The sequence below is a fragment of the Sinocyclocheilus rhinocerous genome, unplaced genomic scaffold (assembly GCF_001515625.1).
Source record: "Sinocyclocheilus rhinocerous isolate Xijiao unplaced genomic scaffold, SAMN03320098_v1.1 scaffold3973, whole genome shotgun sequence".
Taxonomy (NCBI): Eukaryota; Metazoa; Chordata; class Actinopteri; order Cypriniformes; family Cyprinidae; genus Sinocyclocheilus; species Sinocyclocheilus rhinocerous.
The window spans coordinates 77,130-104,022 of NW_015637535.1; the positions used below are offsets into that span (position 1 = coordinate 77,130).

A 26,893-nucleotide genomic window follows, 5' to 3' on the forward strand; every position below is an offset into this window, starting at 1 on the left:
TAAAAGTCTGTGAAAGTGATTTTGTGCCTCTTTGAGATGAACAATAAAGCAATGTTCACTTGCAGAACGCAAGCTTCTAGAGGCACATAAGTCAAATAGTCAATAGAGGTAAAGGGGTGCAGAGCCAGTGGTGATTTTGCAGGCAAACATTAATGCCTTGAATCCTGCCAAGAGAGCATTGCAATAGTCCAGCCCGGACAGAACAAGAGCTTGAACGAGGAGTTGTGAAGCATGTTCTAAAATAAAGGGCCTGATCTTCTTGGTGTTGAATAAAGCAAATCTGCAGGACCGGGCAGTTTTAGCAATGTGGTCTGAGAAAGTCAGCTGATCATCAATCATAACTCCAAGGTTTCTGGCTGTTTTTGAAGGAGTTATGTACATATTATGATTTAATAATAACCTAATTTGAAACAAAAACAGAATGTTCTGACTAGCTTTGTGAAATTATACTACATGCCTGAACGAAACAAACAGCAGACGGGCTGAATGAGATGCAGATTCAGTCTCTGACAGCAGGAGGCACTTATGGAATAGCAGCGATACAGTGTTTCCTTGGTTAACGCTGTAAACAAAGCAGCGCTGCGCTGAAACATTTACGTTTACATTTAGTCATTTAGCAGACGCTTTTATCCAATGTGACTTACAAATGAGGACAATGGAAGCAATCAAAATCAACAACAGAGCAATGATATGCAAGTGCTATAACAAGTCTCAGTTAGCTTAACGCAGTACACGTAACAAGTTTTTTTAAATTATATAATTGTAAGAATTAGTTCACTTTCAAAGGAAATCGAATCTAAAGATTCAGAATCAACTTGGTTAAAACTGATTCAAAATTGATAGTTTAAACTTGATCAACTATTCGTCCAGTGAAATGTTAAAATCAGTATATCTTATCAATTTTGATATTTATATTATTCCCTAGGCCAAAGGTCATAATGCATGCTAGCAATATTTTTTTTCTTATGAGCTAGGTAACAAGATCTGGGCAAACGTTTAGCTTTATAAATACACAACACCAGACTCTGCTTCTTTATAATGAAACAAGAAGTTTATTTGCCACTCTAAGAATACATGAACTAAAACTACCGAAAAGCACACACACATACAGTTCAGAGGATGAGAGTTACTGAGTTTGACTGAAGTCCCAAAAGTCTAGTATTTGCTACTAGTTCTTAAACTGCAACCTGAGAAAATCATAAAAGCAGAGATTTTGGTTTATCTTTAGCTGCTTAAGATCAATTCAGCACCAGTTTCAGTGAGAGAAGAGACCTTGTTTACTTGCGTTTGGTGCTGTAAACTCCAAACGCATCGAGGGTTTCCTCGATGTCTTGTCTCAGGAGAGGGAACCACGGCGCTTCTGATTAGCTGGCGATCTTCCTTGGATGACGTCTTTGGGTTTCACTCGATGGTGGATGGGTGGTTGCCTGGTTATGGGAGCTTCGAAGTTCGTCTGAGAGAGGCTGAGTTTGCAAGACTTTGAAGATCTCTGCAGGGTCACGAAGCTTCATGGAGTGTTTGAGAGTTCTGGACGACCCAATCGCGTGATGGTGCGGCGAGTGAGCGCAAGTTGGAGTGCGATCAAACAAAGGCGAAAGAGCACTGAATCTGTTCGGACATTGGACAATCTTTAAATGATTGTCTTTTGAAATCCTCTATGCTAGTTTCTGTGTTTCTTTGTCTGCAAAGAACGAGCGTTTTTTTTTTTTGGAATGCCTAGAGGAGGGGGAGCACATGTCCTGAGGTCAAGAAAGTCACACTGTGGAGATCTGGTGAGCTTCCCGCTCAAACGTGTCAGTGTAAATCTGTCTTGTTCTTGCCGGTTGGAACTGGCAACACACCAGGCATCCTTTTACGTATTCCACCACGTCTTGCTGCATGCCAGGCCAGTATGCCACTTGCTTGAGCGTTTCGTAGGTGGCCTTGGCACCATGGTGTCCAGCGCATGGTGAATCATGGGCATATGTCAGCATAATCCCTCTTTGACCCTGAGGGACTACAAGCTTTGGCATAGTGAGGGGCTCAGGGACATATGTTAGAACGCCATCTTTGAGATGCAGCATGTGCTTGATGGAATGGAGTTGGCGGAGATCAGAGGACGTGGATAGGTCGTAGGTGGAAATGGGATGAGTTAATGTGTCGGAAATGTAAGCGGCAATAGTTTGTAGTGCCGGATCTGAAGTTTGGAGGGTGAGGAGATCATTAGCGGCGAACTGAGGTGAGAGGGCAACGTGGGAGGAGGCGGGGGTTTGCACGCAGTCTGTGTGCTTGTGGCGGGTTATGGCCGCTACTGAAGGGTTGGGTGGGAGGGCATGAAATGTCCAGGACTTTCCATGTAATGCACCTGCTTTGGCGAGGGCATCGGTTTGGTCATTGAAGTCTTTGTCTTGCCCTGGTTGGCGTGAGTGACCTCGGACCTTTTTCCAATAAACGATCATGTCATGTTCAGTCGTTGCGGTGGGCAAGGGTCTTCGTTGAGCCAAATCACGCCAGCTCCCGCTTTCGGGTTGCCCTGGTGATTGTAAGAGCAGCCATCGACATATGCTATCGGGCATCCCTTCACACACATTCTCCTCGAAGTACCTGTGGATTGTCAGTTGCAGTTGTGGAGGTTCTTTGGGTTCTGCTGCTGTGTACAGCGTGTCCGTTGAACAGTTCTGGCAGGCTGCTAGCCCGTTTCCTAGAGATGGTTTGTGGTTTTGGGCATATCTTGCCTCGACATCCCGTCCTTGGAGCGTCATTAACCAGGTAGCTATGCGTGCGTTAGTTACCACGCCATCCCTGATTCGTTGGCTGTTGAGGAAGGTGACTGGCTGGTGACATGTTTCTATGATAACCTGCTGAGCTCCAATGTAGTTGGAGAAACGTTGGATGGCCCACACAGTGCAAAGCAAAGCTTTTTCGCAGTCTGAGCACTTGCATTCTGGGGGGAGCAGTGTTTTGCTGGAATAAGCGACCACTCGCTTGTCTTTGTCGTGGAGCTGTAGGGAAGCTGTAGGGTTGTGCATTGTAGGGAAGCCAAAACCCTAATTAACTACAAATGAAATTACAAATTTCAAATCAGTAACGATAGTTAATAGTCATTAGTCATGTAGTCATTAAAAATTATAAGAGCAATTACAATTAAATTAATCAATAAGTATCATTAAATTACTGAGGACGAAAACTATAATTGCTAATAAAACCAACAGCTTATGGGAGTTTAAACTGATAGAGTAAACAAGCCAAAGGGAGACAAGATATATAAGTGTAAAAGAGAGAGAAATGAGGTGAAAAGCCCACTAAAGTGTGTTAAAGTTCAGATGTAACTGATTACGCTTCAACACTTCAAAACACTGCAAAACACACTGCATTTAGCCACACTAGCTTGTGAAATGCTATGTGCTAACCGCTATCCTTCAATGCTACTAGCTTTACATAGGCTTCAATGCAAACGCGTTAGCTTCAGTTAGCTTAGCTGACGCTAGATTTTGTTTACAAACGGCGTCAAGATGGTGCTGGCGGACTGCGCCTGCACACTTGAAAGTTACCCCGGAAAAGGTTTCTTAGTACTTCCGGGTTACGGCTGTTGCTATGCCGACCACAACATTAAGCCAGCATGTGAGTTCCACACAGTTTACGTGCATCACGTGAAATGACGGCGCATTTCACACTGAACAACCAAAAAGCACGATTTAGATTCTTATCTTATAGCGCTGAACAATCTCAACTCGTTAGAGTGAGGCAACTTTATCTACAGATTTACTGCAATTTTAATACAATAACGTTATTGGGTCTTGGTGGATCTCAGCTCTTTGTGTTTGCCTATTTAGACAGACAACAACACACGTGGATTTAACCACACAATTTTATTTGATCAAGATTTCACAAATCTCCCATAAGACACGTTCGGACACTCTCTCTGAGCGCCGCTTTTCAAGTTCACCAGCTTCTAGTGAATAAATGGCAGAGGAGTATTAGTTAGCTAATCTAATATTCTCAAACTAGGGAGATAAATGGCATAGTTGAGTTGGAAGTGGGACACGCACCAACAAATCAAGCTATGAAGGCCTTATAAGAGAAGGAAAGTGAGGAATCCGCTCACTTCTCTCTTTATGCGCTTTAAGGCGACTTAGTTTTGTCTCGGCAGACAATTCTTAACTCTTTACTGCAGTTCACTTCCTTAAACAACTTCAGTTGCACTTTCATTCAAACACACTGGCATGCCATAATAAAAGTACAGTAACACAACAACTCTGTTTCTCTGTCTCTGATCTATTCTACCGGACAATAGAAAAGATACAACACAAAATGACTTGGTGTTATGAATTATAAGCTAAATCTATGCCCGCGTACATTCTCCACCATTATGTAAGAATTAATTCACGTTCAAAGGGAATCGAATCTAAAGATTCAGAATCAACTTGATTAAAACTGATTCAAAATTCATAGTTTACACTTTATCAACTATTTGTCCAGCGAAACGTTAAAATCAGTATATCTTATCAATTTTGATATTTATATTATTCTCTTGGCCAAAGGTCATAATGCATGCTAGCAATATTTTTTTTCCTATGAGCTAGGTAACAAGATCTGGGCAAACGTTTAGCTTTATAAATACACAACACCAGACACTGCTTCTTTATAATGAAACAAGAAGTTTATTTGCTACTCTAAGAATACATGAACTAAAACTACTGAAAAGCACACACACACACATACAGTTCAGAGGATGAGAGTTACTGAGTTTGAAGGAGATGAGATGGAATAGGATCAAGCGGACAAGTAGTAGGATGATTAGAAAGGATGAGTTTGGAGATTTCTGCCTCAGAGAGTGAAGAGAAGGATGTGAACGAGTGTATAAGTGGAGCAGAAAGTACCAGTAGCACTGTTAGCATCAAGAGATGCTAACTGTTTAGGGAGAGGAAGCGAAGATGAAACCATAGCAGATAGCCGGAAGGGTGAGAGTGAGCGTAGGTTACGTCGATAGATGACATGTGGAGGGGTATGTGTTGTGTCAGGAACCATGTTGGGGTTAAGAGTGAGAAGGAAGTGATTCGAGGTGTGCAGTGGAGTAACCAGCACATGATCAGTGGAGCAGTGTCGTGTGTAAATAAGGTCCAGTTGGTTGCCTGATTTGTGAGTAGCCGTAGTTAACACTCTCTTGAGATCAAAAGAGGCAAGCAGAGTGTGGAAGTCTGCAGCCTGGGGTTTATCTAGGTGGATGTTGAAGTCTCCAAGCATAACTAGGGGAGTACCGTCCTCAGGAAAGGTGGAGAGCAGCATATCTAATTCATCCAAGAAGAGTTACCTTGTGGTCCTGGGGGTCGATAAACAACTACAAAATGGATTTTAAAAGGGTGGGTAATAGTGACTGAATGTGATTCAAAGGAGCTGTTAATACCCAGAGAAGGTAAATGAATAAATTTCCAATCATTAAAGATAAACAGACCAGTAGCTCCACCTCTTCCAATCAGACGGGGAGTGTGGGAAAATGAGAAATTATTGGAGAGTGCTGCAGGTGTAGCAGTGTCCTCTGGTTTGAATCCAGGTCTCTGTCAGGGCCATGAGGTTTAGTCTTAAATGACTAGCAATAGATGTAATGAAATCTGCTTTGTTTACTGCAGACTGACAATTCCAGAGACCAATAGAAAAAGAAAGTTGTGTATTAGCAGACATAGGCAAAGAGCGCAGGTTGTTAGGATTGCACCGTCTACAGTGTGTGATGCGTGGTTTGCGAGTGGTAGTGATAGTAGGGATCTGGAAACACATAGTAAGAATTGGTTATAAAAACTGAAAATAGAAGTGAAACGAGTAGAAAAGAGAATGAATCAAAAGCGATACTTATGTCCCTTGCCGGTGTCCCTGCACGGTGGAGTCACAACGGTAGAGTCGATGTTCTTTACACTCTTCGGTCTTCACACGAGGGCTGCCGCAGAATACTAAGCTTTTTTATACCCATTTCACAAAACGGAAATTGAATACACACTTTACTGTTTATCACAACAAAGGGCTAAGCAAGCGCACAACACTGACAAGGTATGCGATAGAGTACGAAACCAAACGCAACTTACACAGTTAACAAAACAAGCATTTCCTAGCAATGATAACTGCGCTAAACACTAATGAGACAAGAAATAAATACACTTAATATCTGCTTTTAACTTCCGCTGATTGACTGCTTCTCTCAAAGAGTATTTCTTTACACTGTCTTTTGCTAGTGCTTGAACACACTTTACTGTTTATCACAACAAAGGGCTAAGCAAGCGCACAACACTGACAAGGTATGCGATAGAGCACAAGACCAAACGCAACTTCAGCATGTCTCAACAGTAAACAAAACACTGCTTTAATATGAATTATACAGAGACGAGATGAAAAGAAAATACCACCTAAACTTTTCTGAAGACTTTTCTGTCAGTTCCCCTCAGAAACACATTCATATAAACCCCCAACTCAATATTGAGGATTTTCTTCCAATAGTTCGTGCATCATGAACAGTGAGTGATCTGCCTGCTACAGTATTTTTCTCTTTGTGTCCGTCTTCAGCGTCTCTGGCCTCTGTTAACAGGTGTTTAAAGACTTCATATTTTTACATAAATTACATTTTGGAAAATTATTGCATTGCAACGCATTTTGTGCAAGTCCAGAACAGAGACGAGCTGCAATAAGACAAAAAAACGGCCGGTTGCCTATCGCATAAGTTCCAGGGGAATCTCCTTCGGCCATCCTACACACACGTGACTGCTCGCACCAACAGGAGGGGGAGGGGTCGTGTTACTCTCTACACTGCTGCACTCAACCTGAGAGATTCCTACACTTTCAATCTTTGAGGAGACATGATCTCTTAACGGTAATTTACTGGTAATTTATCAGTTTATCATTAAAGTCTGTATGTGTAAAAGGGGCTATTGACGAGTGCTGTTAGCCCGCTGAGGCAGACCAGCCAAAATGTAACTGGCACACACATCTGTAGACTAGTGCAGGTTAATTATCACACTTTAATAGTATTTATAGCTCCTAACAGGCTGTGTGACTATGAGGACTGATTACCTCAAAATGTACATAGGTAGGCAATTATTGCTCACGTACATGCCAGTGATTAGCCCTCTGCGTGCCAATGTTAGGGTTAGGTTGCCGACCCCTGCATTACAGTATGGTTCCGAATTTTCCCGCTCTTGCAGAGTATAATTCAGTCATGATTTTTATAATGGAAATATGGTACATTTTACCAAGTATTGACAGATATTAACATTTGACACATGAATTATCATTCACACACATACAAACCTATAAACTATTCAATAATGGCATTAGTAATATTGGATAAAGCATAATAATCAAATGTGTGATACAGACATGATAAAGAATTATGCAGTGGAATGATACTTGGTTATACATACTTTTAGCATCATTTTGGAATGATCTTGTGCATTTTTTGATATGCAAAGGCAGTTTCTGTGCCATTCTGAGAGTGGTGAAGAATTCAGTACTGTGAGGAAAAAGTAAAAAGGGAGTCTTGTTTTTAGCTTTCTGTTCTGGGTGGAATATCACCCCCTTTTGTTAGGGTGACATTGGTGTGATGTCAGCTCCTGTGTCCACCTGGGCTTCTAACTTCATGTGATGTTTTAGGATGATGGAGAGATAAAATTATTTTGCCACACGTTTTGTCTGAGACTGCCTGAGAACCAGAGCTTGGGTTGTGACTGGTGTCATGGCTCGTTTGTTGTTTCTCAAAGGAGTGACAGAATACCAAGAAGGCACTTCAGGTAGTTTGTTTTGTTAAATGGTTGACTAGTATAGCTTGCATTAATAAATAGATAAACCTGTTGACCTAAAGAGAGAGGAATGGTCAGACATATCATTAAGATCCCCTTGGCAGTTATTAATTTTTAATAAAGCTATTAACCTTGAAAGTCTGCAAATGCATTGTAAGTTTATTTTCTCCAGAATGAAAGGTGTGTGAGAATGAAATGGGAATAAAAACACAAATATAATGCACAATAAATGTATTAATGTTAAAATGTAAATAATTTTTCTTTATATAGAAAACTTCTGGCCATGAAGGGGTATTTAAAGCTGTGTAAAGAAGTTACACAGAGTTCTATAAATAACGGCAATGACAAGAACAGGTAGCATAGGTTGATTGAATGGATGGATCAGAATAGAGGGTTCATGTATGTGTTTTTCCTGCAGGTGACAAGTGATCTGTTTGATATCATGTCTGGTCAGACAGACATTGATCACCCACTGTGTGAGGAGTGCACGGACACACTACTGGACCATCTGGACACACAGCTCAGCATGACAGAAAATGAGTGCCAGAATTACAAGTTAGTATCACTCACACTCAAAGCATCTCAAGTTAACCTACAGCTGCTTTGCTTTATTATTCTTTAAGTGGGATGTGTAATTTGTCTGGTTTAAAGGGTTTGTATCATTATTTTTGTCATTAAACATTTTTAGTCAATACATGACTGATATCATTGACTCCAGCGGGTCACTCAATTGGCTGTGAATTTTTAGGAGCTGTTTAGAGTTGCTGTCTCAACTACCAGAGGAGGAGGAAGCCAGTCTACTGAATGCACTGCAGCAGTTGAAACAAGAGGAGGAATCTCTGATCCAGGAGCTGGAGAGCATTGAAGTGCAGCGCGAAGCCGTGGCTAAAGAGCTGGCTGAGGGACGCAACCATAGCCAGCTGATGGACACCGAAGAACTTCAGTACATATGAATGAGAATATTTACTAAGAAGTCATATTCTTTCTTTCTTTCTTTCTTTCTGCCTTTATTTTACAGAATAGTGGAGAACTTACAGGAAAGTACAGGGAGAGGGGGGGGAGACATGATCCAGGCTGAACGTAACCCAGAGTCTCCATGAGCTTTACAGCTTTTTATACAGTATATTATATATTGGAGTAACACACTTAAAATAATCTAAAAATGCAGATGGAACTGTGGCACATAGGGTATGTGCCACAGTGTCATCTGCATTTTTAAATTATTTTTAAAATTACCATTAGCATCTTGGAAATAGAGCTTACTTGTGTGTTTGCTCTGAGAGCCATTTTATTAGTCTCTTTGAGGTCTTGTTCAGTGGTGACGTGCTGCTCCACCTGGCTCCATAATAGGGGAATCCCTGTTCCCCAGGGTGACACTAACGTATAGTATGTGAGAGGCACACAACCACACAGTGATATTCCTTGCTCACACATGAGCTGCAGATTTGCTGTTATAACATGTCCTTCAATAACAGCCTCTTTGCAAAACTTGTATTACTCTGCTTGTATTATAAAATATTCATAATGCATTCTGAAATGTACTTCTCAAACTGTTAAGATCAGACTTATATCAGTGCTAAAAACTGACAGCTTTTGGGGGAAGCTAGCTATTTTTAATCTAAAATATGAGGGCTTTCTGGAAAGTATCCAGCCATGTAATATAAAAATAGAGACATTTATCCAAGAAGATCACCTTTGAAAATCACCTTTGTAGGAAACGTTTTCCTCGTCGAAGCAGAGATCAGGAGACGTTGGGATATCTTTCATACAGAAGTCACTCTTTATTGAGGACTCGCTAACAAAGGAGTCGCGAGACCACCTTTCTCAGTTGCGGGGATCAGTCTAGCATTCTTTCTAAACATTTTGTGAGTTTCTTTGTCTTAGTCAAAGAGGATACTCTAACACGGAGCTCTTTGTTCTGTTCCTCTGGCTCTGAGTTACGCTGAGTCTGTTGTGTAGCTAGCGCTAAACCAAATTCTCTGTGGCAGCAGATAATGCCTTTCACATTGACAACAAAGGAGTCGCGAGACCACCTTTCTCAGTTGCGGGGATCAGTCTAGCATTCTTTCTAAACATTTTGTGAGTTTCTTTGTTACCACACAATCAAAACACTAAAACTTCTCTCATCAACAGAGGGTACACTTGTTAACACAGATCAACTATTGTTAACAATACTTGGCAAAGCAGAGGATAACACAAATTACTAGCACTTTACGCTAACCACACCTTTAAAAGTGAAGAGATTTCAGACCGTCAGTGAGATTCGGGAAAATATGACGAGGCAGCTAATGACGATTCCAACAAAGGATTTTGCAGAGTGTTTTGAACAGTGGAAGAGATGCTGGGAGAACTGTGTGAGGTCTCAAGGTGCCTACATTGAAGAGGACTGAGGCGTCATTGTCTTGTGTACAATGTTTCTTGTATTTTATATCTTTTTTGACAAAAGTCTCTATTTCTGTCATGACAACTCTCGGAGGGATTGGCATGGTAATGTACATGATATGTTAATGTATTTGGTCTTGGCGGAATAGATCTGCTACGCTGCTGCTGCTGCGGCAGAGCAAGTACCGAGACTTGCTACTGCCAATATATCCACAACATGCTGCTGTAAGCATGTAAGAAATACACCAGGTCAGATTGAGCTAGACCTATCGGACTGCGCTATCTAGAGTTTCATGCCAGAACTCTGTATGTATCATATTAAATGGCTGGATACTTTTCTGACAGCCCTTGTATGTCATACATGATTTTCAGTTATAGTTGTAGTAGTAGCATTTTTATAGTGCATTGAACACGTTTTTCTTTAAAGATTAAGGAAAAATTGATTCCTCATGATGACATTTTTTATTTTATTTTATTTTTTGTCAGTTTCCAGGTAACTGGCCTCATCTCTGTCTGTTTCTGTCTCAGGTATCAGAAGGAGTACTGTGAGTTTAAGAGACAGCAGCTGGAGTTGGATGATGATCTTAAGAGTGTGGACAATCAAATGCGTTACTGTCAGATTCAGCTGGACAGACTCAAGAAGACCAACGTTTTCAATGCCACCTTTCATATCTGGTATCATATCTCTTTATAAAAACTTGTTTTATTTGGTGTTTTAGGACCACCATTAAAAAAGAAATATGTGCATATTGAATAAGCTGATTAGAATTGTGTAATCTCTAAAATCAGATTTTGCTTATGATGTAGAATTGTGTATATATATACATTTTTTTAATTTTCTTTTTTTTTCTACCTTTTTCTCAGGCACAGTGGGCAGTTCGGAACAATAAATAACTTCCGCCTAGGCAGATTACCCAGTGTACCAGTGGAATGGAATGAGATCAATGCAGCCTGGGGTCAAACTGTACTTCTGCTGCATGCACTTGCAAACAAGATGGGACTATGCTTTCAGAGGTGGCTGGATAAGGAAAATATATTTACAACTAGATAGATAGAGCTTGTAGACAAACTTTGATGCCTTGTCTGAAAGTACAAGATTAAGCGATGAAACTGCATTAGACCTCAGCAGACCTTTAAGAAACCTCTTCAGACACAATTAGACCTGATCAGACCCCAATAAACCTCATTAGACCAAGTCAGGCTACTTCAGACCTCATCAGAACCCTAATGAACCACAACTTACTTCCTTATACAATTTATCAATTTTAAATTTGACCAAGTTGCATCTGTAATGTATCTTAATCCACCTCCTGAAGTGATCTGAGTGATCTGATTATTCTCAAATGCGTTTCAGAGGGCATTGTAGGCGACTATCTTGAAAACCAATAATTTCGCTACCGAGAGGCTGAGTAGAAGAAAACGAACTTGTCAGACACGCTTGCTGATAATGATCATACAGTAGATCCAAAGACTGCATTCTGTAGATTTATTTCCATGAGAAACAAACAAGGTTGTGCATCCAATACATTCCAAAATTATTTTACTGGCATACAAAATGGTGTCCAAATGTCATGATAAACGACATTAAACAGCATTAGAAGCCTTTTAGCGGTCAGCAAAAATAAGACTTCCCCCGTCACCCCCTCTCACCATACCCCAAACACACAGGTGAACAGATGGTATATTCTTACTACTTCCGCCACCACCAGGTGCCGCAATTAATGCAAAAAATGTGCTCAAAATAATAGAACTACACCTGGTTCTTACATTCCGGCCCCTAATTATTACAGTTAATAATTACATATACATTACACATGCAGGGGAATACAATTTTTTTTTTTTTTACAGTCCATCATAAAAAAGATGATTCAATCTTCTGTTTTCTCTTTAAAGAAAAAAGTCAAAAAATTGTTCAGTCGATTCAGTCAAAAGTCATATTATCCAAGTACCGCAATCAGGATTCAGCTGACTCCTGTAGAAGGCAGATCTTGGTTACAGGCCTGCATATACGGTTGGTTTAGGTCTTGATCCAGACTTGTCTCACGAGTCCTCTTCTGTCTGGAACCACTTCGGTTATCTTTCCATTGATCCAGGAGTTGCGGGGCGCAGAATCATCCACTACCAGTATGATGTCTCCAGGAATTCCGCTTGATCTTTGTCCATTTCTGTCGTTCCTGCAATTGTGATAAGTACTCCTTAGTCCACCTTTTCCAAAATAGGTCAGCCATGCATTGGACTTGCTTCCATCTTCGCCGTGCATACATGTCCTCTTTCTGAAACAGCCCAGGAGGTAAACATGATTTAGTTTTAAGAAGTAGAAGGTGATTTTGTGTTAATGCTTCCAAGTCGTTTGGATCTGTGGATTCCTTGGTGATGGGTCTACTGTCGAGAATTGATTCCACTTCACAGAGCACTGTGTAGAGTGCTTCCTCGTCCAGACTTTGTGTCCTCAAAGTAGAGTTAAGGACCTTTCTGACAGAACGAATCAACCTTCCCCATGCTCCTCCATCTGTTGTTGACCTGCAGCTCCATGTAGCTGCCGACACACCACACATCTAGCCAAGTTCTTCCTCTCGATGAATATGTTGTAGGATGAGGTCAGCAATATGAAGGTCTTTAGGTAATATGGCAGGATGTTTTAACTTTTCAGGCATGGCAGCCTTACTTAGCCGTCCTCCAACTCTTAACACACCATCTTCCAGTATTGGATTGAGCTTATATATGTGGCTGTTTCTTTTCACACCTTCTCCCTTTTGGTGGCAGGAGAACTCTTCTGAGAACCTTCTTCTCTGACAGAACATGATTACTTCAATTTCAGCTTCTCTGATCTCTCCCAATGAGAGATAACCACCACAGAGCTTGTTCTTAAAATCACGCATGTCCTTGGTGAGAACGTCTTCCTGTTGAGTTACATGAAACACAGACTCATCAAGATGTGCAGTGAACTCCTTAATTTTTCTAAGATTCAAAAACAAAGCCTTGAATCTTAGGATCCAGCCCATCACTCTTATTAGACGTGTCCAGGATGAGGTGCGGTTGATCAGACAAGTCACGGCATCATTTTCATCCCTTATTGCAGAAACTCCAATTGCAGCTGATACCTTGACCTCGGGGTCGCCAGATTGAAGTTGTTGCAATGCATCTGGGTTAACAGGCCAGTCTTCTTCTGATTGCAAGAGAAATGAGGGACCGGATATCCAAATTTTGTTATTTAGGAATGACTCTGCCTTCACACCTCTGGAGGCAAGGTCTGCAGGATTGTATGCAGTGTTCACAAATCTCCATTGAGATGCGTCAGAAACCTTGAGAATCTCTGAGACCCTATTTGCCACAAAGATTTGAAATCTTGAAGTCTCATTCTTAATGTATTTTAATACCGAGGTACTGTCTGTCCAGAAAACAGAGTCTTGAAGCTGTAGTCTTAACTCCTTTCTCCACAGTTTGTCCATACAAGCTGCTACAACAGCAGCTGTTAACTCCATATGTGGAATAATAACAGGCATTAAAGATGCCACCCTAGATTTTCCCATTAAAAAGGCGCTGTGCATCTGAGAGTGTTCATTGCGCAGCATCAGATAGGTAACAGTACCATATCCTTCCTCACTTACATCTGCAAAATGATGCAACTGAGCAGTGGTTGCTTCTCCAGAGTTTATAGGTTTTAAACATTGTCTGATGCTGAAACCTTCCAACTGATGTAGCTCCTTCATCCAATCTATCCACTCCTGAGCAACCGATGCTGGTATGACATCATCCCATCCTAGCTGATTCCGTCACAGATCCTGAAGAATCCATTTAGCTGTAAAAACCACAGGAGCTAGAATCCCCAGAGGGTCATAGAAAGAACTGACAGCTGAAAGGATCCCTCTGGGGGTCAATGATCTCTCCTGAATGGCTATGCTGAAATTAAAGTTGTCAGACTGGACACAACGCACTCCCAGTGCTCTTTCAACAGGTAACGAGTCATGGTTCAGATCCAGGTCTTTAACTTCCTTTGCTCTCTCCACCTCAGGTATTGAAGCCAACACACTGCGGCTGTTCCTTATCCATTTTGTTAGATGAAAGCCGTCCTTGGCACATATGGTTTTAAGGTATTTATAGAGGGATATAGCTTCCTGATCTGAGGCTACAGAAGCAAGGCAGTCATCCACATTGAAAAACTGCACATAATGATCTCAAACACTTGCTGGCTGAATAAGTCTTTGTTGTCTTCTGCGCACCTTCGTAGAGCAAAATTAGCGCAACTTGGAGAAGACGTTGCCCCAAACAAATGGACAATCATCCTGTACTCCTCCATACACTGAGTGAAGTCTCCACTGGGCCACCAAACAAATCTCAATAGATCCACATCCTCCTCTGGAACTTGAACTTGATGAAACATCGCCTCAATGTCAGACATCAGAACAACAGGCTCTTTCCTGAACCTGGTCAGGACTCCAGTCAATGTACTAGTCAGATCAGGACCACTCAGGAGTTGTGCATTGAGTGATGCACCTTGAAATGATGCTGCACAATCAAAGACAACTTCCCTTTCTTCGGATGATATACCCCGTGGTGTGGGATATACCAAACCTTTCCTGTCACTGCGTGCCAGATCTGTGGTTGGCACTCTCTCTGCATAGCCACTGGATATAAGGTGTAGGAAACTTTTTCCTCGTCGAAGCAGAGACCAAGAGACGTTGGGATATCTTTCATACAGAAGTCACTCTTTATTGAGGACTCGCTGTGCGTCGCTGAAATCATCCAAGTCTAACTAAGGCAGTGATACATTGTAGCTTATATACATTTAAGGGGGAGGGATACATTCAGTAGAGGTGGAGACAATCTAACCCATAGCATGCAAATGAAGTACAGGAATCAGCCCGACACCGGCATTTTCCCAGCCTTGATCTCATCAGCATAACAGTGTCATTCAAATGCATAGGTGCTAATCCAATCAGTCTGACAGTATCGCCATACTTTCGCATTATCACAGAGACAAAGGTACAGCTGTGCTTTGAGCTTAAAAAGCCAAATGGTCAGGAAGAGCATAAAGACAAAAGGTCATTATCTCAGACACCTGGGCTTCCTGATTTGATCTCCTTAGAAATGTCATCCTTTTTTACCTCAAAATGTAAAACACAATGTACATAACTTTTTCAGTTTATATACTATTACATTGGAACCTAGATTTAACATTTTATAAATTTGTAATCCCACAAAGGTTATTCATGAAAGCAGTGTAATCCTTATGAAATAATGCATTTCTAACAAACCTTCTCTTCAGGTTAAGGGTGCGTTGTTCTGCAATGTTACGGTTGTTAGGCATACTTATCTTTCTGTTCTTCAAAGATAAAACAATAATGTAATGGCCATCAACTAATTTCACAGTATTGTTAACCATTTCTAAGAACCTGCATTCCTCCCTTGAAAGTCCTGGCTGTTCCTCCTGACTGCACTCTGGAAAGTCTGTCTTGAACTGTTGTTTCCAGAGTTCATCAAGTGTTACAGAAGAAATTCTGTTGATGGTAACTGCAGACTGATACACGTCAGGTCCATCACAACATCCTCCACCAAGAGGTCCATTTACCATCCAACCAAGCATTGTCTTGATGGCATACGGCCCTTTATCCACACTCCTAATGACTTCAAGTGGTTGCAAAGCTCTGGGCACGTTCATGCCTATCAGAAGCTCCACATCTGCATCTATCGCAGGCAAGTACACATGTTTCAAATGAGGCCATTTATGCAGATCTTCCTGTCGTGTGAGGTTACTCCTATTCACAGGCATCCTACGTTGTGTGAAGATATCGGTCATTTCACAGTACCAGCCACTGTTCAGTCCAGCCACTTCCAAGTCCGACACAATACAACTGTCCACAATTCTCTCTTGGCCCATGGTGTGCAAAATAATCTTTGTTTTTCTCCCAGAGAGATTCAGTCTATCCATCAAACCCATTGTGCAGAAGGATGCTGAACTTCCCTGGTCAAAAAAGCATAGGTCTCCACTATTCTTTGACCTCTCTTTGATTTTACCTTTACTGGTACGATGGCGAGCTTAAAGTCTTGTTCACCGGCCCCAGTAAGACCACTGGTTTGAACTGTAACTAAAGAACTGCTCACTGCATTCTCTGAGTTGCTCTTACTTTTCTCTACATCTGCTCCCTTATCCTTGTGGTGGATGTGAAGCATACTAGTGTGCCTTAAACCACAAGTTTTGCAAGAGAGACGTTTTCTACACTCCTTACTGATGTGACCAGTACACAGACAGCCAAAACAAACGCCTTTTGTTTTGGCAAAAGTCTTTTTTAGAAAATCACTCTTCTCACGTTGAGCTCTCTTCTCCAACAGAGTACAAAACTCCAGCATGTGTCCACCTTTGCAGTACAGGCAAGTCTTTTCAGGTAAATTTCCATCTTTAACCTTGTGTTCCGTCAGTGTCTTTTCAGCAGTGGCAAAGCTACTTCCTTTAGCCCTTGAGCGAGGTGATTTTGCCCTGTTGCCTTCTTTAATTGCCACCGACGTTGGTGCATCCTGTAGGTTTCCAAACACAGGATCTGTCATGATTTTCACTTGGCGCTCCATAAAAGTCACAATATCAACAAACATAGCTCTCCGGTGATGCCTTTCCTGGATGTCACATGACACTGTTCGCCACTTGTCTCTCAGTTTGTAGGGTAATCTTTTAATCACAGCAATCATTTTGACAGGTGTATTCAATTCACACAGACTATGAACCTCATCCATGGCATTGCAACATCCACGCAAGAACAGACTGTATGCATGTTAAGTCTTTCCATCTTCTGACTTAATTGTTGGCCATGAAGAGACCTTATTCAAATAGGCAGATGCAATCATATGTTTGTTTCCAAAATGTTCATGCAGTAAAGTCTTTGCCTTTGCATATCCTGAGCCATCAGTCACATGTTGACAGCTCCTGACAAGTTGTTGTGGTTGCCCCCCGGTGTACTGTTCCAAAAAATGCAGGCTATCTTCAGCATTATCAGTCTTTCCCTCAATTACCTGTTCAAAGGACCGCAGGAAAGCATGGTACTGTAGAGGGTCGCCATCAAATATTTGGATATCTCTCTTAGGCAGTGATGCAAGACATTGCTGATGCACCAGCATTAATGTTATCTCATTCTGTTTTTCCATTATAGACAACATGGGGTTCTGGTCACTGTTAATGTTCGTGGAAAAGAGTGTATGGACATCTCTACGATGAGACACTGAAGGCGCAGTAGTATTTGGAACTGTGCTCTGTCTCATGATCTCCGAGGGCATCTGCTGGAGATGAATGTCATCGTCTGCCTTTTTCTGTTTTGGCCTTCCAAAGTGTAAATCAACATTTCCAGTTGCTGGTTTTCCCTTTTCATCCTTTCCAAGGTTTTGTGGAACAAAAGTCTCTGCATCAAGGTTAAGAGCTTCAACTGTTTTTCCTTTTTTCTTAAAATATGACTCCATGCCATCAGATCGATAAGAAGCAGCACTCTGCGCACCAGATCCAGAGGTCTTTAAAACATTTACTTTTGCCATTGATGCGGCTATATTGGCCTTAAGCTGAAGTTGTTCTTTTTGTTGTCTTAATTTCTCTTCCTGCGCCTCAAGGGAATGTTTTTCCTTTAGCAAACTTTGACGGGCAAGCAGAGCAGCTATTTCAGCCTCTGCTTTAAGACGTGCATATGAAGTAGTGGAAATGTTTGATTTTGAACCTTGTTTTCTACTGCTTAGGTTTGATATACTGTCACATGGCAATATGTCATCCTGAACATCATGTTGAGAAGATGGTTGCCGTTGTACCCTTTTTACATCCTCATGAATCCCACTTTCTTCCCTTGACAAAACATCCTGGTGACACTCAACGTCATGAGTTAGCTGTGAACGAGGCCTGTTGACTTCTGAAATCCACACTTTGGTATCATTAATAAATCCTTGATTGTATTCGGTGACATTTGCCAACCATGCATTTTGTCTTTCTTGTTCATCAGATGGAATTAAAGGCATCAGAGATTTGTGCAATGCAGTGGCATTTTCAGACAATTGCAGCAGAACACCAAACTGTGCTTTAACTTGTGAAACATTTTGATCATCCCTCATGAGCTCTTTGAGAGACAATATCTGGCTCTTTAATTTGTTTACTTCCTCTTTACGCTGTTTCTGAATTGACTCAATCTTGCTCGCCAAAGCCTTTGCAGTCAGAGTGATTTTTCTTTTCTCTATTTTAGGTGAAGTTGAGCCAGCCCTTGATCCACTCATTTTGTGCATACAGACAGATGCAAATAACCAGCGCAGTATGAATCCAACGTAAAACCAACAACATCAATAGCCAGAGCATTCACATGTAGGCACGATATAATAACCAACGCGCTGAATCCAACCACACACACCAATCGTCCACTCCAAACACAGCGAACACAAACCCGATCAGAGGCAATCAACTCTCACTATAAACAACAGCATCACCAAACTTCAAAAAGTAGCAGTAACCCCTACAAACTGCGTTCAGACAAATCATAACACAGTACAAAACACAGGTTACATACCACTGTTTGTGTGCGATGCTATCGTGCTGCTGCCGCTCTCCAGATAATCAAGCCGGGACTGCATGTGTAGTCTCAATGGCCGATGATCCCTTTTGTCGTGGACATAGAGTAGATTTTGCTGACAAATGTAGGCGACTATCTTGAAAACCATCAATTTCGCCGCCGAGAGGCTGAGTAGAGGAAAACGAACTTGTCAGACGCGCTTGCTGATAATGATCATTGATCCAAAGACTGCATTCAGTAGATTTATTTGCATGAGAAACAAACAAGGTTGTGCATCCAATACATTCCATAATTGTTTCACTGGCATATAAAATGGTGTCCAAAGGTCATGATAAACAGCATTAAACAGCATTAGAAGCCTTTTAGTGGTCAGCGAAAATAAGACAAAAACAAAAAACATTCCAAACACAGCCACAGCACAGTTTTGCATCTCTGAGCAACATGACGGTGTTTCATTCCTGAATGAATCAACCGTTTAAATGATTTGGTTCAATCGCAGTGACTCACTTATTAACAGTGACTTGCTGCCTCCTACTGGCGGTTTTAATTTCACATTTAAAGTATCTTTTCATTTTTTAAATAATTTCAAATTTCAGTATTCAACATTTCATGTTTAAAATATCAAAACATAATTTATGCATTTGTAACTGCAGGTTAAAGCATCCCATGTCCCTCTGAGCTGCATTAAATAGTGTGACATCTAAATGCCACTTCAGATGCAGCTTCTTTCCTCTGCATTGCAAAGATTAATTTCGTTGATATTTATACCATTTGTTTGGTACACACTCAGCAAAATATAATCTAATTATCTTTATCGATAAAATCCCAGAAAATATTGAGATATAATTTTTTGTCAATATCGCACACCCCTAGTACTGACACAAAATGATTTGCAACGGTCGCTTTGTCACGTCCAGTGTAGACAGCCTCAAACTGTTAGTTTATTTCCGGTTTGGTTTATTTTTTTTGGGCTAGTAAAAGTTATGAATGGCCGGTAACTTAAAAATTGAGTAGCCAAATTGGCTGGTGAGTGAAAAAGTTAATTTCAATCCCTGTATATGTATAAGTTCAACTTAAACAGTATTTGTCTTGGTGTGCTTGTTATGCAAGGAATATTTCATGACATGTCACCACCTGGATAAAAACATGATAAAAATGTTATGCATGCTAGATTAACTTTAGAAGACAAATCTGTCACTGAGGTGTGCAAGTCATGACAGATATTTTTGTTCACAACACTACAGATAAGAAAGCTTCAGATTATTCTTACAATTAAATATGAAACATGTAATCTTAAAACTACCAGCTGACTGGTGAGTATTTTATTTACTCACCAAAGTCATTTTACCTTCTTTTTCAACTTGTTTCTTTAGCCTTAAAAATTGAAGCTTAAACTTTAATGAGCATGTCGAAAAATACAGATTATATAATGACCATAAAAAGAAAAGAAGCACTGTTAGTTTATTTCCGGTTTGGTTTATTTTTTTTGGGCTAGTAAAAGTTATGAATGGCCGGTAACTTAAAAATTGAGTAGCCAAATTGGCTGGTAAGTGGAAAAAGTTAATTTCAATCCCCGATCACCAGCACAACATAGTCATCCACCCACTCTAATAAGTTCAGTAGCCCCATCATACTCTGGTACAAGTGACTGTCCAGTCTTTAAAGCCCTGACTTCCAGTGGAAATTAGTCACCTTGAACCTATGCCAGAAGGAGCTTCTCTGCTTAAATGTAATAAGAGGCCTTGCCAGGGGAGTCAGCGGATGTGGCAGCCACCCCATGCAGGGACCTAACGGTGTCCTGGACCAGTTCTTGATATGTGTGAAATTGATTTGGGTCAAGGAGTGAACAACTAGGCACCGAAACAGATAAAATAATAAAAGCAGCCTTCTTTGATTCAATGAGGTTGCCTCTTCCTCAGTTTTGGGTATGGACAGCCACTTGTTGATTGGTTGAATCAGGAAGGCTGGTCCTGAGCTCCTCTGATAAGGGCCTGCCAACTTTTTTAGTGCAAGACTGTGTGATGTGGGCGGTTGATAGCTGAATCATACCTCCATTCATAAATATTTGTGAGGGTTTGTATCATCTGGGATTGGTGTGCTGTGAAGGCAGTTATCCACATAAAATGAATCTTCCACTATGTCATTTAAGTCAGCCATATCACTTCTGTGCTCTTGTACATGGTGTTGGAGGGTATAAACAATGCAACATGGGCCGCAAATAGTACTAAATAGAAGCATATGCCACTCTTATATGTCCAGTTGCATCTCCCTGTGCATTGTCTCTCCAAAGGAACCACAGCACTGGCTTGCATACCTGTTGGAACATACCTTTGACGTTTTTGCTAATGGCAATGATATGTTGACGGAACCTCAGGAGGACATCTCAGGATCATTCAGAGATTATCCCTGATGCTGAAAAGAACAGTTAAAGACAATTCTGCCTTTACCATTGTGTTGCACCATATGGTGTGGAATGAACCGAGACTTTGCTATTTTGCATTCCTCCTCTACAGTTATCAGCCAAATACCAGCTGACTCCAACTTCACAATTTCAGGGCAGTAAGCCTTCACTCTCTAAGGATCTTGTGCCAGTCTGCACTTGGTGCTTCGTAAACTGGGGAGCACAGCCTCTTTACCTGGCATAGCGTGGTACATGAACACCATCCACATTCACTCTGATGGTTGCATTTTGCAGCAGGGTGTAAGCGTTTTGATCCTGTTTAGACCTAGTGACCATCTTGTCATTGTACAGGAGAGTATCATCTTGCCAGAGCTTTTCCATATGCTGAAAGAGATCATGATTGGATCCATCGTTCCCAGGAGAGACCATCCAAGCTGTGTGCAGACAGCAGTGGGTCCCCCTATTTGGTCCTTTGCATATGGACTGAATTGTTGTTAGGATGTGAGGCATCAGGTCTGGCCCAATAAGGAGCAATGTCTTCACCCGGTCTGCAGGAAGCAAGCTGTGCTCTGCAAGATACAGACCTGTGTGATTGAATACGTTATGTATAGCAAACAACTTTTTGGGCTTAGAGACTGAGAAAGTGACACCTCAGAGAAAGTGATGACCCTTCAACTTTAGTGTGACATTGCTAAATTTTCTGCAAGGGAAGCAACTCAGGACTACTGGCAGGCTTACCATAAGAACAGCCCTGGAGATGTCATTGGAGTCATGAAGGACTCTGAGTTGTAAATCTTTGCATACCTTCTATGGATTCTTGAGGTTGCAGGTGCCTACTACATTGGCCAAGCCACATCTCCAGCAGCGCTTTACCTCTTTAATCCAGGTGACACTCTGGGTAGTGGTCAACTTCTTGAATTGAAGTAATACTTTTATAGAGATCAGCATTCCTGTAGTTTAAACAGTAGACCATGGTGCTAGCAACGCCAAGGTCATGAGTTTGATTCCCACGGAATGCATGAACCGATGACCTGGTGTGTTGTTTAAATGCAGTGTTACAGGTAACAGATGCAGGTAATCACAGATGCTCAGTTCTCTCTCATATAACACAAACATCCTGGATAACAGCCTAAGCAGTTGTTGCTAGTTCTAAAGTGTTACATCTGTTGAGGTTTCAAAGACAGATTCAAGTCCATGGTAGAAGAAAGAAGTTTCATACAGAAGAGAGTTTTTTTGGGACACTCTCTGGTTTTTCCTTAGTTATGTAAATATTTTTTTCATGAAACTTATGTATAAAATCAATATCACACTTCTGCTTGTGTGATAAAGCTCATATATGAATAAATATATCTGCAATAATCTTTAGCTGCTAATGTTCACAGGATTTAATTTATTGTTAAATAATTCTGTATATGGTAAATTATGGCATTTTCAATAAAAATTCATTGGTTTGTTAGAGTGAGTGATGAGAAGTGTCTGAAATTGTTCCAAGACGGCGAATGATAGGACTTATATAGGGTGTATTGGCTACTTTCTAGTATAGCAACTTAAAGTAGTCTACAAATCTATTTCAGTTTACATTTGTGATATGATTGTTGCAGCATTCTGTCAATGTAAGGGCCCATTCACAGCAAAAAATGATAACTATAATGTTAACTACATTAGCGTCCACACTCTTGTTAACCAACTCTGTTTATTCTGGTGCTCTATTTAAGCTGGTGCTACAGTTATGTTCTGTGAAGAATAGATATGTGGACTTCTCTTAGAGTTAGGAGTCTCTTAGTTATAACTTTATCGTTATCATTATAGTTATAATTTTAGTGTAAACATGTCTTATGTCTAAGGGAATTTTAGCTTGTTTTTAATTCTGTAAGGTCTGATCTAAGTCTGATAGATGTAGCTTGAAAGCTTTACACATTCCAGACCCAGATTTGCAGTGTAGTAAATCAGAAATAGAAAGGAACATCCATTTACTGTCGGCAACACAACACAACGCATCCAGTATAGACAGCATAATTTCCAAGCTATTGTCAAGCCAGCATGATTAACATTTATGTTTTTTATTTATGTTTAAATTAACATTTAACAGTTTATGTTCTCTTTGTAGATATCGACTTGTTCCTTATGGAAACCATTCCTATTTGGAATCTCTCACAGATAAGTCCAAGGTGGGTGCCACATATAAACTTTGATTAATATATGAAGGAGAAGGAAAAATAATTTTATAAGTGCACAAGGTGAGTTTTTGAACAATAGTGGTGATGGAATTTATACAGGTGCGACATTGTAAAAGTGCATGACTGGTTCTTGCTCTAGAGAGAGTCTCATTTACATCTTATTTAAAGGCAGGGCAGGTGATTTGGTTTAAAATAATTTTTGCTATGCTGGTTGAAAGTCTCTTCACATCCTGATAGCAATCACGAAGTTAAGTTTTCTAAATGTATTTAGATGTACTTATATTGTCTGTGGAAGGTGTAGGACCATAAAATATTCATCCAATCATATCCCTCAGTCTGAGGGCTATGATAGGCTGTCCTACTTGCCTGTCAATGTATGTATTTGCATACCTCTGTGCTCTCTGTTTGTGCAGCCATGATACATCATCAGCATGTTCCATTACGCTATTGCAGACCGAGTGAGAATGGAAGGCGTTATTATTGTAATATAATGTGCTTTGTACTGTAATGTTTTCTCACCAGTGAATGAGACACGAGGTAATCTGACAGTGTTACATTCAACCCTCCTCCATCGCTGTCTCGCATCAAGTCGAGGCGTGGCTCTTGCTAACCTTTCTGAAATCACCTACCCTACCGTTAAGTCTCATTTGCCCTTGTGATATCACAAATCCCACAAGCCATTTTTTGGAGCTTATACTTATTGGATGTTTTAATGGTATAATGACCTCTTATATGTCAAAAGATATAGAAAAATATTTATGTCATGATGTATCTGGCTGACTTTAAGACGTGTCTGACAGTGTTTACATTGATTTTGCATAATAATTTTATTTAAAAAATGCAATTGCATTTGTGCTAAGCTGCATTCCATGAACTCTCTTAAAGAGAGCATGTGCACACATATGCACTTAAGCATTTGTCAGTAGTTGACTGTCAGTCCGTTATATTTATATATTGAATACTATATTCCAGAATACACAATGGTCTTGTGGGGTTTTCAGAAAGGAAAACACTCTTGCAGTGGAATGTAAAGTTTTAGGAAGGTATATTACATAGGAATGATCACTACTATATAGAGGAAGACACCTTTATGTTGTTACTACAAACAAGTATGGTTATATCTTCTTATTTTGGCATCAACTTTCTTTTAACATCACTACAGTCAGTAGTTTTCAGCTCGACATGGCAGCCACCAAGATGAAACATTTTCTCCTAGAATAGTGTTAAAACTGAAATCTTAATCTCATGTGAGTGTAGATCATCAACTGGTTTTTCATAAGTACTGTTCTATTCTTGAAAGTAAAAACTAAACAAAGCCAGTAAAGGAAATGAATAGGTCATGAAAAGGTTATTTGCATTTCCTAGTGGGCTTAATTCTATTATCAGGGAGACACATTCTTTCCTTTAAAACTGTATTGGAGGAAATGTACTGTTAACATCAGCATATTTTACTTGTTTCCTGTTGTAGGAGTTGCCGTTGTATTGCTCAGGTGGTCTCAGATTTTTCTGGGATAATAAATTTGACCATGCTATGGTGGCCTTCCTTGACTGTGTCCAGCAGTTTAAAGATGAGGTGGAGAAAGGCGACACAGGCTTTTGTCTGCCATATAGGTGAGAATATCCAGAACACAAATTTATATAACAAAAATGGCATGTCATTATAGACCATCAGGCTTTTGCAATATGTAACTCTAGCTGATGCAAGGGAAAGCTACGGAGCACCTAAAGGGACATGGTGGTGGAAAAAAAATTCGGGGTGGGAGGACATTTTTTTGCATTCTCTCGCAAAACTTTTGCGTTCCCTCGAGAAACTTTGCGTTGCCTCACAAAGATATTTGCGTTCCCTTGCAAAACTTTTGCGTTCTCTCGCAAAGATATTTGCGTTCCCTCGCAAAGCTTTTACGTTCTCTCGCAAAGATATTTGCGTTCCCTCGCAAAACTTTTGCGTTCTCTCGCAAAGATATTTGCATTCCCTCGCAAAACTTTTGCGTTCTCTCACAAATATATTTTGCGTTCCCTCGCAAAACTTTGCGTTCTCTCACAAAACCAGCTGAGTTCGGACAAACACTTCCTGTTTACTTTACAGCTTGTAAGTTAGTAGTTCATACAGCTCGTACGTTCATAATGGAGCGGTTCATAGAGTTTTATTTTAAACTTAGACTCAAGTTCAAAGACAGTCAGCTTTGCTTATAGTTTAAGGCACGGTTTTGGTACATTCTAAAACACTTAATGTGGCTTAATGTAGGCTACTATAACAGTGACACTGGAGGCCCAATTCGGTATTAGGCCTAATAAATACTATTAATACTAATAACAATTGTAATATTAATGACCTCATTAATTACTATCAGTAAAGCAGATAGCCATAATGCAACGTTTCTCCCCCATTTAAAACCGTTAGGCTACAGAAAACGCTTAAGGGAGGCTAATGGACGAAGACGGTATAGGCTAAATCCCAAAATATGGTACACAGTTTATTAATAAAATATAGCATATTATGCACAGGAAAGCAGACAAGCCCAGAATAGCTATAAACAAGCCAAAACCTAATTTAAAGCGAAACTGAAAGTATGGGCTCACGTACCGCTCTCATTCAGCACAAATCCAAATGTTTCCATATTCGCAATGTATTTGAAACTAAACCATTATTTATTAAATTAACTGGGCTTTGTACGTTCCAATATCGAAGGGAAAAAAATCATAATGAACAAAAATATGCCGCACATGAGTGGACCGGGCTCACGCTGTATGGCACAGACTATAATACAGATTATTTAAATTGACTGTGTAACATTTTATCTGTATTGGTGATTCTATGTTTTATTTTAATAATGAACAGGCCGTTTGCAATGAATATGGTGTGCGTCTCCAAGCAACAGCAGTGTTTTGTTAGTGAATGAACTGCAGCTTTGAATGATTCGGAGAGTACTGATAATCGGAACTGATTAATAACCCTTTCATAACTACAACCAATTGCGTAGATTTTCCGTTAGTTTTGAATGGCGTGCCTGACGTTGGATCAACGTTACCCCGATGAGCAAAACGATGCTGGATCGACGTCGGAGATCAACGTCGTTTTGACACCACGAGAAACATCGATTCTACGTTGATTCTATGTTAGTTTGCTATCTGGGTAGTCTTTGGCTGCGTCCAGAGCTGTAGAGAGAGAGAGTTGTGACAACTCCGTTCACTCCAATGGATCAGTTTTTTTACAGCAATGGCGGATCGTGGAGCCGCTCAATAGTTCCCGGAAGTTAGCGATAGAAAAACTTTGCCTCTGTAACAGTAAAAATTAACATGGAAATCAATTTAAGGGGGCAAATATTGTCCCTTAATGGAAAAGGTGTGACTGCGGTCTAAGTGGGGGTACTCAGAAGAATGTTAGGCTAAATGCCCTAGGGGGTACGCCATTGTAAAAGGTTTGAGAACCACTGGCTTAATGGATTACTGCGTTGATTGCCTGTAGTATATTTTTAATAAAATATAAAATTTGGGCTTTTTATATCACTGTCTTCTTATATTAAGCCACGTTAAGCACGGTTTTCTATGGGGAAGAAGCGAGAGAAAGCAAAAGTTTTGCAAGGAAACGCAAATATCTTTGAGAGAGAACGCAAAGTTTCTCGAGGGAACGCAAAAGTTTTGCGAGGAAAT

At 40.5% G+C, this 26,893-nt stretch overlaps 2 protein-coding genes across 2 annotated transcripts in view; one reads left to right on the plus strand and one right to left on the minus strand.

Annotated features, from left to right (window-relative positions):
- The window catches only part of becn1 (beclin 1, autophagy related), a 73,392-nt gene that overhangs the window by 45,376 nt on the left and 1,123 nt on the right, over positions 1 to 26,893 (plus strand). The window contains exons 2-7 of the mRNA XM_016563955.1: positions 8,176 to 8,312; positions 8,506 to 8,700; positions 10,668 to 10,814; positions 11,004 to 11,153; positions 23,173 to 23,233; positions 24,711 to 24,853. Coding sequence (XP_016419441.1) covers positions 8,176 to 8,312; positions 8,506 to 8,700; positions 10,668 to 10,814; positions 11,004 to 11,153; positions 23,173 to 23,233; positions 24,711 to 24,853 — 833 coding nt within the window. The remainder of the gene's footprint in view (positions 1 to 8,175; positions 8,313 to 8,505; positions 8,701 to 10,667; positions 10,815 to 11,003; positions 11,154 to 23,172; positions 23,234 to 24,710; positions 24,854 to 26,893) is intronic.
- On the minus strand, positions 13,847 to 19,067 carry LOC107748938 (uncharacterized). Its single transcript, XM_016563954.1, has 2 exons — positions 16,235 to 19,067; positions 13,847 to 13,861 (listed from the first exon to the last, which is right to left on the minus strand). The coding sequence occupies exon 1, from the start codon at positions 18,381 to 18,383 to the stop codon at positions 16,905 to 16,907; it is 1,479 nt and encodes a 492-aa protein (XP_016419440.1). The 5' UTR covers positions 18,384 to 19,067; the 3' UTR covers positions 13,847 to 13,861; positions 16,235 to 16,904.